The sequence below is a fragment of the Callospermophilus lateralis genome, chromosome 2 (assembly GCF_048772815.1).
Source record: "Callospermophilus lateralis isolate mCalLat2 chromosome 2, mCalLat2.hap1, whole genome shotgun sequence".
NCBI lineage: Eukaryota > Metazoa > Chordata > Mammalia > Rodentia > Sciuridae > Callospermophilus > Callospermophilus lateralis.
In genome coordinates this window covers 199,083,397-199,095,429 of record NC_135306.1, presented here as the reverse complement: position 1 = coordinate 199,095,429, position 12,033 = coordinate 199,083,397, and the positions used below count along the sequence as shown (strand labels likewise).

Genomic DNA, 12,033 nt, shown 5'->3' with positions numbered 1-12,033 from the left:
GAATTGCCTGAATGATTCCCATGGATTCTCCTTTGTCATCATGAATTTATGTTGGTTTTCTTGTTTAGCATACGGATCAGGAGACTCAGGACTAAAAATCTTCTAACGATATTTTAGCTGTGGTTGCCCAATATCCTATTTAAAGCTCAGTCTCAGGCTACTGGGTGGGAAAAAAAAAAAAAAAAAACTGAAGCAGGATTGAATCAGATCCAGGTGCTACAATTGTGATGTGGTTTGTCCCCCCTGAAACTCATGAGAAATTGCACAGTCATTGCAGCTGTGTTGGCAGATGGGGCTTTTGAGAGGCTGTTGGGTGACTAGGGAGAGGAATCAATGCCTTTCTAAAAGAACTTCTCCTTTCTCTCTTGAGGGATTGGATTAGTACTGTGAAAGCCTGTTGCTCTAAAGCAAGGTTGCTCCTTATGGTCTCCCACTTCCACATGTCCAGTAGTCCTTCTGCTTCTGCCCTGAGTAGAAACAGCCCCTCACTAGATGCAAACAACAATCTTGGACTTCCCAGCCTCCAGAACTGTGAGCCACATGAATCTCTATTATCTATAAATGCCCAGCCTCAGGTACTCTGTAACAGAAAAGAGACTACGACACCAGCCTTCTTAATCAGAGGCCAGATGGGTTCATTGACCCCTTTGTGCAACTCAGGAGAAGCAATGCACTTTTTCTCAGTAGCAATGCATACATTTTCCACTCACTCAAATGTTTGTGCATAATTTCGGAGCAACCCTAAACCTTGCAGGGATGGAACCCTATTTAAAAACCCCTTCCAGATACAACCAATTAAATATCAGTAGCTGGGCGTGGTGGTGCACGCTTGTCATGCCAGTGTCTCAGGAGGCTGACGCAGGAGGATTGTAAGTTCAAAGCGAGCCTCAGCAAAAGCAAGGTGCTCAGCAACTCAATGAGACCTTGTCTGTAAAGAAAATACAAAATAGGGCAGGGGATGGGGCTCAGTGGTCGAGTGCCCCTGAGTTCAATCCCCAGTACAAAAAAAAAAAAAAAATTGATAATTCTGTGCTGCTGTTAACAATAGCTCTCCCACAGATGATCAGCAAGTGTGTCCTGGCTGCATAAATGAGTGAGTGAAGGAACAAATGAGCATACAGATTTTTCATTTTGTCTCTTTATGCATAGTGATCAAAAATTCTGTTGCTTTAATTTTTCTGAAAGCACAGTTCAAGGTCATTTCTGATTTTGCCATCTGCAGGGTGTGAGGACTGTACTGGGGTCTGGGGAAAGGCACACTTCCCTGGGCTAAATTGTTTTTTGGGTTTTTTTTTGGTGCTGGAGATTGAACCCAGGACCTTGTGCATGCAAGGCAAGCACTACCAACTGAGCTATAATCCCCAGTCCCAAGAATGTCTTCTTGAAGATGCAGGACCTGATGGTTCCAATTCCACACTCAAAGACATTACTACCTCACTAAGCCTGGCCGCCTGACTGAGGGGCCAAGTCCAAGCACTGGGCTGTGACTGCTCCTCCCCTTCCTGGGGCTGCTGCTTGTGTGTCCAATGCAGAGTCCACCTGGCACTGACCCAGCAAGCCTGTGTGCTCTGGGCCCGTCGCCAAGCAGAGCAGTCACGACTCAGCCTCAGCCCGGCCCAGAGTTTCTCCCGTAGGGATTTTTTCTCTGCAGTGAAGGTAATGCTTGAACGTCTGGAGCCCTCACCGAGGCCCACACCTATGTGGCCCCTGAAGTCTGAAGAGACGGCACTGAGTATCCTAAGGCACTGAGACTACAGGATGGCCACTAAGACATGTATTTCTCCTGGGATGAGCTGGGGTGTTCCTGGAGGAGCCGGGGCTCCACTGAGCAGCACGTGGATACCTCTAAAACCACAGTGTAGGCTCTTCCTAACCCTAGCTCTAACTCTGACCCTGTCCCTAGCCCTAACCCTAGTCCTAACCCAGGCCGCCTGCTGTTCCTCCTGACCCCCATATTTTCACTCATGTCCTTACCACCCCCGACTGGCCGGCTCAGAATCATCCCAGAAGCCTCCCCTGAGCAACCCCCAGCTGTTTCTCTCTTGCTCTGGCCTTTCCCTTGCTGAGGCCCCATTACAGAGCCTGGACTACTGCAGTAATCTCCTGATGGGTCTTTGTTCTGGTTGTCCTCTGCGCTTACGTCAGACTGTCCTTCCTGAAGCACAAACTCAACCCCATGATATTCCAAAATCTAATCGCAAGCCAGCAACCTTCAGGGGCTCCCTGCAGCCTAATAAGGAAGGTCCTCACCCTCAGCGCTAGTGCTCAGGCCTTCTGTGGCCTGGTGCCGGTCTCCGACAATGCCTGGTCTTCAACATCTCTGTCATGCTCCCTCCCGTTTTGCAAGTCTTAGCCCCCCATTCAACTCTTCCTTATTGCCTTCAACACCCCCTACTTTCTCTCCTCCACAACTGTTATACCCTCCAACTAAAAATGCTCTCCTCCATTTCTTCACATTTCCCAGGCTCCCCTAGAGAGTAACCTGCACCAGAAAGTCCCCTCTGAGCTGCAGACCACACACACACACACACACACACAAGCCCTTGTCCTTACCAGGATGAGTAGGATACTCAATAATAATGACACCAGGTGTTGAGCACCATTGTGCCCTTGCCCCAGGTGCACACACAGACATCTCTCACCCGCACAACACCTCTGCCTGTTAGGTGCCCAGCTGCACTGCTGAAGGAGCTAAGCTTGGAAAGATCAGGTGGTTGGCCCAGAGTCACCAGCAAGTAAACACTCAGCCAGGGCGCACGCCTATAATCCCAGCTACTGGGGAAGCTGAGGCAGGAGGATCGCGAAGTTCCAGGCCAACCTGGACAAGTTAGGGAGACCCTGTCTCAAAAACAAACACAGAAAAACCGAAACCAAAACAGCAAAACAAGCAAACCCAAAGGGCTGTGGGTGTAGCTCAACGGCAGTGTGCTGGCCTAGCGTGTAGGAGATGCTGGTTAAATCCTCAGCATCCCCCACCCAAACACACATGCGCAACAGAGGCAAGAACTAGAACCAGGCTGATCAGACTTTGAAGGGCTTGCAGTTCTTCTTTGTTCACTCTGCCTCGCACAACTTCTATCAGTGGTGCACACCCAATTTTGCTCTCTAAATTAACTGGTGATGTTCACTTATCTTTTCCTGACGGGTTGGTAAATCCCCCAAGGAAGAACCATGTTTTACTTAATTCATTTATAGGCTATTACATGGGCCTGGTTATTTCCCCACGACTTATCACTATTTGGAAGCACCCGTTTGTCCGTTTGCTTTAGGGTTTTCCTGGCCCCAGCAGAATGGGGACTTCAGGGAGAAAGGATCCTATCAGGGCTGCACCTGCCTTCTCTACTGCCAAGGGTGTTCGTGGTCCCTAATTCACATGCAGATATTTATTAAATGTAAAAAGACAAATAGGAGAAAGTAAAAGAAGTAAACTGATCAACATTTGCTAAAAGTGGATCCAGGCTGCACCCTAGAACATTTGATAAAGCTTCATTGTGGGAAGAAGGGCCACAAAATTTACATCTGCCATCAGGAATATTGTTCAGATTTGTTCCTTGGAACTGTATTTAAAAGAACCAAAGAGGAAAGAAATGCCCATGAAACTCAAAGCCAGTAGTGTAGCTATCGAACAGTGTGATCATGGAGCTATCAAATTAGAAATGCAAGTTACTGTTTGACAAAGAAATTCCACTTCTAGAAAATTATTCTACACATAAACAGGTACAGGGCTGCACACTGGGCAAGGTTCATATGTGTACAAGTTTATTCATCCCAACATTATTCGTTGTAGCAAAAGATTGGAAATAATCCGTATGTATTCTCATCTGATTGAGACTGTTGAATTAAATTATTTACATACATGATGGATTATTGTGTAAGAAAGAAAGAGGAAGTTCTCTCTGTACTGAAAAACGTACAAACTATATTGTTCATTGAAAAAATGCAGAGTATGAAACAATGTTCCTAAATGTCAATCATTGTGTAAAAATGGGAGGGGCGGATACAATTTCTGTTGCCTGGGCACAGAGAATCCTGGAAGGGTGCATGAGAAAGTAAGAACAATGGTAGTGGAGGGGGAGAGGATGGGGGATTAGATCTGTAGAGGGGGAACAGGGGTGGGAAGGAGACTTTTCATAGCATAAAACATTTTGAATGCAAACATTTAAACTTAAAACTATAAAAGGCAGCTGCTGAGGGTGGGCTCACCTGAATGCCCGGGGGGATGCTGTAGATAATCCGGATGGTTTTGCAGTCTGGGTGGCCAGGCAAGGAGTGGGGGATGAGGTGGTACTCCATCTTCCCTGGAGGCTGGGTGCCTGTCTTCACCCCATAAATGGTCTTACAGGTTGGACACTGCAAACTCCCATCCTGAGGAGACAAGGTCAAAATAGCCAACCTGGGAAACCTAATGACCTTCCACCCAACCTCAAAGGTACCAGCGATCAAGGGCAAGGGGGAAAAACTCGATCCGACCTCACACTAGACCTGAAATCCTGACCAGCTACGTAAGCCACGGCTGCTATCTTCAAAGTCACAGAAAGAAAATTCTACAAATAGCTTCAGGCTCCATGCTAAGGAACATAGAAAGGACGCCCCTGTCATTGATGAAGAAGCCAGGAAACTAGGGCAGGGAGCCCACAAAGGGAATCATCATCTAATATCTAAGCCTCAAATGGGTAGAACAGATAGCAAGCTCTTAAGAGCAGCGACTTCCCCACTGATGACCACCAGAATCATTTGAAAGTTCCTTAAAAATAAAGATGCTTGGACCCCACAACAGGCCCACTGTATCAGAACTGGGCGACTGCAAAGTGTAGTCTGTTTGGAATGTGAACTCCGAAGTCAGACTGTCTGGATTTGCTCTGCCTTCTACCTGTTGTGTGACCTTGGACAAATCAATTATCCTCTCCGAGTCTCAGTTTCTTTAGAGAGCCAGAAAAACAACCGTATCTGTCTCACTGGGTTGTTGGAATACTATATGAGATCATCCATAGGATGTGTTTTGCAAGTGGCATATCTAAGTGTTATCAGTCTATTCATGATTTCTGTGAAAAGTCTAATAACTCAGGTTTGGAAACCACTGCTAGGAAAAGATAAACTGAGCATTGTGTTGGAGAAAATAAAGACAACTTTAAACAAATGACCCTTGAAGAATAAATAGGCTTAGAAAGATGGAGGATAAGTTCTGCATAAACCACCAGAGGAGAAAATGATGCTGTAATTGTAATACTTTAAAATCTTACAACAGAATCTACGATGCTTGTTTCACATCAGCCTCACCTTCTGACATTAGCCGGGGAGGAATTATGAACCCCTTTCACAGATAAAGGAGCTGAGGCACAGCAAGATTGAGGGGCTCATCACCAGCGAGGGTCAGAACACCTGCGAGTGCATCTAAATCACCCCCACCTCACCCCACGGCACTGCACTGCCCCCCAGTGGCTCTGCTAGTGGCGTAGGGGTTTCCAGACAGATATGAAGGGGTGTGGTTTCACAGGAGAACCTGGTGAGGTGCCACCTGCTGTGGCAGGGAGGGTGGGGAACCCTGCAGGAGCCCCCACAGCAAATCCTATTTCCAGGCTCACAAAAGGAAGGGAGAAGGACGCATGTGCTGACAGAGGACTTTCCCACAGCTGGGACCAAAGCTCTCTTCAGATGTCCCTCCCCCAACTCTTTGGGAAGATGCAGATCCTCTGAAGAGCTATTTGGGGACATCTCCATGTAAGTTCTACTCATTTAGAGGAACAACTCACATTGGAGTCAGCTCCTCTCTGAAGCTGGGGTCCCACTCCCTGCCGAGGCCTTAGCTTGTTTCATGGCCTTGGGGGCACGGCTCCATCCTATTCAGGCCCTTTCCCCTCATGTGTTTGATAAAATGGAAACACATGCTTCTAAGTGTAAGTGCAAAAGAGAACAAAGGAGAGCGCCTCAAGAGACATTTTTGAAACTACCGACGTAAAAGCAAATAGTTACTAGACATTCTTGGATACGGTCAACCCCAAAGGAAAGAAAGTGCTAAGAAAGCCCTTTAAACACAGAGTAACCTCTTAAAATGTGAGGCTCCAATGGAAGCTTTCAGGCCAGGGTCAGGATAGTGAAATGACTGCATCCCACACCTTGTGCGTCTGGGACGCTGAGAAAAGTCTCAAGGTTGGCACTTTGGGAACATCAACACAATAAGTTGTGTAAAGGTGAAGGGGGAACATTATAGCCATGAGAGGAATCCTTTTGGATAATAATAGTAATAACACCTTACAAAGTGGGTATTGTTATATTTGCATTTTCCAGATGGAAAAGGAAATCTCAGAGAGCCTGAAAAAAAAAAATCTTGCCCAAGGTCATTCAGTTCCTAACCAGGACCCAAGCTCAGGTCTGTATCCTTTTACTGCCTCTGCTCTTCCCATAGCAGGAGATGCACAGAACAGCTTCTGAAATGCAGGTAGTTTTTGGATGAGTAAGAAGTGGGGAGATGTAAGACTCCTCAGACCTGCCAGGGGAAGAATGTGGAGGGCCCTCATGTTCTTGGTCCTCCACAGCCTACCAGGGGCAGGGCAGCAGGCCCCCGGGTACACTGACCTTGTTCCCATTGTTGTACATGGCGACCAGGCAGTAGATGTGGTAGATGTGGCCACACCTGGACAGCTTTCCTACCAGGTCAGGCTTGACCGTGGGCTGTGGGCCCTTGTAGCCCGAGGGAGCAGTGAGGCGCTCCATGCAGATGGTGCAGTCCTGTGGTTGGGGATGAGGGGGGAAGAGCAGAGAGGACATCAGTTATCACCAGCCTGGGCAGCCCGGGCCCCTCTGTGGGGCTTCCCATGGGATGGCAGAGGCCGGGTGAGCAGTTGCCCCTCCTTTTCTAGAAAGTTGACAAATCAGGGGTGGAGGGTGTGCTTTTACAAATCTAAATATGTTTTTGTCTTGCTTTACACGACAGAGAAATTCCTGAAGTGATTCCTGGTAGTGGTTAACATGTGAACTTGAGCTTGTCAATCACATTACAACCCCTGACCAAGCCCTGTCTTCTTCCTCCGATGGCTTGTGAATAGACACGCTGACAAGCTTCGCTTAAGCTGAACTTGGGTAAAGGAATCATGTTTCCCATATACCAGAGAGGCTGTTATTTAAATGAATTTATGGCTGATTTCTCAACTTCAGCAGTGTTAACATTTGATGGAATGTTACTGTGGATACTGTTTGCTATGGCTACTGACCTGGGCTTTGTAGAGTGCTTAGCAGCGTCCCAGGTCTCTATCCCCTAGATACCAGTAAACACCCAAGCGGATGTTCCCTCAGGGGCAAAATCTTCTCAGTTGAGAACCACCGGTCTATATCAATTCCATTCCAAAGTGAGTGCACGCACGTGGCTTAGCATGCTGTTTTTCTTAAATTCCAACTGTCATGTAAAGTAGCTTAGACTCCATCAGCACTCCGCTAAAGGGGAAAGGTTAAGCTACAGCTGCAGCTCTGACCATGAACTTGGGAGCCTGAGCTCCAGCTTGATTAGCTCTGTACCAGTCAGGGATTAGCAAGCCGAGCAGCTTCTCCACATCCTGCAGAAAACTACTACAGAGGAAATGACTGTGGGTGATGGGGAAGGTGAACCGTGCCCTACTTCCCCTGCACTCACCTCCTCTGGCGGGTGCCTGACCTTCTGCAGATACTTCTTCAGCACTTCCTCTGGCGTTTTACCTGGGAGGACAAAGGGATCCCTTGGGTTACCAGGGCAGGGGTAAGGGATCCACCAGCCTTGCCATCCTAAGCGTGCCAGAGAGGAAAGTTATAGTCAAGTTCAAAAGCAGAAAAGGGAGCAATTTGTTCTGTAATTGGTTTTAAGAATTCTAAAGAAGCCAGGCACGGTGGTGCATGCCTGTAATTCCAGTGGCCCGGGAGGCTGAGGCAGGAGGATCGCAAGTTCAAAGCCAGTTTCAGCAATTTAGCAAGGCCCTAAGCAATTTAGAGATACTGTCTCTCAATTAAAAAAAAAAAAAAAATTTAAAAGGGGCCAGAGATGTGGCTCAGTGGTGAAGCACCTCTGGGTCAATCCCTGGTACCAAAAATAAATAAATAAATAGGAAAAAAAAAAAGAAGAAGAATTTGAAAGAGAATACAGGTTGTAGAGGGCTAGAGAGAAGTTTTGAGGAGGGGAGAGGTGTTCTCATCTGCCTTTACCCTTGCAGCCACTTCCCTAATGGGCTTCTCTCCATTTTCAATGAATCCACATTTTAACAGACATACGCTGAGTGAGTTTCTCTTCCTTATAATCAAAGAGCCTGGACTAGCACAAACGATCCTATGAGATAACAGAAATGAAAGCCCTTTGTCCACTGTTAGATGTTAAGCAAGCATTGGGCAGTCTGACCACATTCACTTTCCAATTCGCTAAGCACTGTCTCAGTTGATAATGTGGCACCAAAGTAAGACATTTGTAAAGGAAAATAGGAAGCTATGACCCTCAGCTTTAGGACAGTCCTCCTTGGTTTTGGACGATGCTGTCACCTGTCACGGCCAGCAGACACAGCCCAGCAGCAGCAGGGTAGAGGGAGACTCTGGGAAGCATCCTGACAGGCTGCAATGATCCGGGGATTCCTTTGGGAGCTGGAGCCTTAGGAGACCATCCAACCTGAAAGAGGTGGCTGGAGTGACCCCAGGCTTACAAGGAGCCACAGAGGAAGCAAGATCAGTGCCACTCTGGGCTAACTGCTTCACTTTTTTAAGCTGTTTTTTTTTCCTATAAAAATGGGGAAGACTGATGGCACCCACCTCAAAGGGTTGCTTTGACAATTAATAGGCTCCTGGGTGAACAGCCCTTCATCACGTTGCCAGATAAGGATGCAGTATGTGCTATTAATAATAGCAGGAAGAGTGGGAAAGTGTAAAATCCTGTCACTCCCAATCAGACCACGAGCAAGGTAACTGAGTTCATTTAAGCAGGGAAATTTTAATAGACTGGAAAAGTAGGACAAGAGTTTGAGGAAATGGATCGTGCAACAGCCCAAAGCTGAGGTGCCAGCCCTTCCCGCCACTGTCCTGCTTCTCTGGTAAGAATTAATTAATTTTTTTCCACACTGGGATTGAATCCAGGGTGTTCCACCCTGAGCTACATCCCCAGCTGTTTTTATTTTTTATTTTGAAACAAGGTCTCACTGAGTTCTCGAGGGTCCTGCTAAGTTGCTGAGGCTGGCCTTGAACTTATGATCCTCCTGCCTCAGCTTCTCAGGTTGCTGGGATTTATAGACCAAAAGGACTAAAGCTATGCCAGTTTCTTTTGGTACCAGGAAGGTAGTAATACGAACCCCTTGGTAGCTGGGTTGTGGGCAGGTAGGAAGGGGTTCCTGAAGGAGATTCAAGCGGCCAGAAGGTCTGGAGAATCTAGGTGGATACAAGTCCCTGGCTATGTCCCAACCCTCATGGCTACTTTCCAGGACATACGTGTTGAAAATTGGCTGTGGACATTTTTGCCCCATTATGAAGATGAGAAAAAAGGTTCCACATGATCATACAACTAGTTAGGCTGTGAATCCATTTTTGTTCTGACACTAAAGTGATCTTTCTCTTCTACCATATCTTCTCTGCACCATACCTAATATTTTAGTTTCTATATGTTTGCACCACATATTTCTATTTCCCAACGTTTTTCCATCTGATTCGTACATAATGTACTTTAGTGTAACCATCAGAGTCTGCCAGCTAGGCCCACTTAGATACAGAAAGTAAGGCATACAGCCTTAGCTGTGCCCCTGGTTGGGGAGGGAGCCAGGGCTTCATGGTAGGTATCCCCTTGGATCGAGAGGCTGGTACCTTTCCTGGCTTGTTTTTTGGTGGTCTTGCGGCTCGTGTTGGAAACCCCGGGAATGGACTTGATTTCGCTCTTGCTGACGGGAGGTGGGTGCAGGATCAGCTTTGGCGGTCTGGTGAGACATACAGGCAATCCAGCTGCACTCATGAGGATCCCTGTGATTCCTGGAAGGGGCAGGGCACGGTGAGGAAGGGCTGAAGAATGAGCTCCCAGCACTCCCCGAATTCCTCTCTCCCCACCAGCTGACTCCTGCTCTCCAGCAGAGTTCCCATGACTCATGGATTCTCTAGTGTGCTTGGCTTTCAGCAATGAGTCTCTCCCAAACTCTTCCTGCCCTCCCAGGACAGTTCCTAAAATCCCTGTTTGCTTCTGTGAACATCCCAATCCTCTCCTCTACGCAGATGCCCACCACCTGTTTCATGGCTCCTATTTTTCTACCCAAGCAAGTTCAGGCCCAGGCAGCTCTTACCAGCCAAGGCAGGGTTGACGGGACTGGAACCATTTAAGTTTTTCACTGGGACAGTGGGGACCCTGTGGAAAGAAAAAGCAGATACATTATGGTTTTGACAAACAGGACAAAATGGACCAGTGCTAACCCTACTGAAGGTGCAGGAGGTTCTTAACACAGCAGCGGATGTGCTGAGCCACTCCACCACTCCGAACCTTGAAACACAGAATAGCTCAGTTTTTACTCAGGGTCAAAGTCAAAGTCCTAGCAAGGCTTACACAGCCCTGTATGATTTGCCAGCACCCTCCATTCTGTTCCTCTCTGGCCTCCTCTCATCACATGCCCCTTACTCTGCCCTTGCTGCTTCTCCTACATGCCAGAGGAAACAGCATATGCCTCCGAGCCTTTGCACATGCTGTTCCACTTGACAAAAGTGCTCTTCCACCAGGCATAGCTTCCTCCTCCACGCCCGCAGTCTTGGCTCACATTTTACCTTCTTAGTGAAGTTCCTAAACTCGTCTATTGAATACTGTTTCCTACCCCTCCAACCCACCCTGGCACTTCCAAACCTTCTTATCCTACTGGCAAGTTTGAGACCAGCCTCTATTCCCCGCCCCGCTGCCCCATGAAACTTATGATCTTTCAAAATAAGTTGTTGCTCCTCAGCTCCTTTCTAGAATGTAAGCAAATATCTTTGTTTTGTTCAGTGACTCTTTGTTTTGTTCAGTGACTGGCACCCGTAGGCATTCAATCAATATTTGTTGAAGGGATGAAAAGATAAAGAAGCAAGTTCAGATCTCAGTGTATAAAAGAGCCACCCTGAGATGCTTTCAAAACGACAGAGAGCCCTGGGCCCAGATCCGAATCTCCACCTGTGGAGCACACGGAGCCGCATTTTTTCCAAAGCTCCTTGAGAGGATGCAGATGTCGCCAACCCCAGGCCCAGCTTTTGGAAACCACTGTTTGAACAGCTGTCACTTCTCCTTTTCCCTGAGACATAAACATCAGGCACAACCTCCTCCCTTCTCTGTCCTTCTCTCCAGCAACGCAAGCCAGGCTGGAGAAGAGAGGCACAGCTGCCCGGGAAAGGCCCGGCCGCCCACAGTGCTGACTAGGAAAATATGGGACACGTGGGCTGGGGCTTACGCTATCCCCTCTGCCACCCACACTCCACAGCTGGCTTGCAGAGGACAGTGGACCCGGTCAGTTGCTTCCAGGAGTAACACAGTCTGAGAAGCCAGCAGCTCTGCTACAGGGTAGAGCAATTCTGGGCAATTGGAAGGAGAAAAGAGTATGTTTATTTATGCATTTGAAAAGTGCTTATTGCGCCCTACTTTGTGCTGGATACTGTGCTCCATGCTGGGGACACAGCAGTGAACAGGACAGCCCATGGTTTCATCTTTGTATTATGATCCCTGACATGCACAGAGAAACGGTTCTAACTGCTCACAACATACAAACCCATCGGTCCTCACCACAACCTATGGAAGAGGACTGTTGCTAACCCTGTCTTACAGGCAAGGAAGCTGAGGTGCACAGGTAAGCAAACATGACCAGAGCCACTCAGCTGAACAAACCAATCACACCCCAGAATCGGGCTCCAGGACATCCACGGTGTCACTCACTACTCTGAGCTCTTACATCATCCCCAACACCCAAGCCCCCCATGCTGTAGGGTAACAAGGAAACCCAGTACTGGGTGGGAAGGTGGGGAACAGGAATGGGAGCGCAGATGGGGCCTCCTCAGCTACTCAGAGCCTGCCGGGCTGCTGTTCTCTCCGGGGAATGAAGG

At 47.9% G+C, this 12,033-nt stretch overlaps 1 protein-coding gene across 2 annotated transcripts in view; it reads right to left on the bottom strand.

The window, feature by feature from the left end:
- Positions 1-12,033, bottom strand: part of Dtx4 (deltex E3 ubiquitin ligase 4) — a 35,801-nt gene that overhangs the window by 8,868 nt on the left and 14,900 nt on the right. For both annotated transcript variants that reach the window (XM_076844628.2, XM_076844627.2), the window contains 5 exons: positions 10,263-10,324; positions 9,796-9,957; positions 7,625-7,686; positions 6,574-6,726; positions 4,204-4,365 (listed from right to left, as the gene is read on the bottom strand). In XM_076844628.2, coding sequence (XP_076700743.1) covers positions 4,204-4,365; positions 6,574-6,726; positions 7,625-7,686; positions 9,796-9,957; positions 10,263-10,324 — 601 coding nt within the window. The remainder of the gene's footprint in view (positions 1-4,203; positions 4,366-6,573; positions 6,727-7,624; positions 7,687-9,795; positions 9,958-10,262; positions 10,325-12,033) is intronic.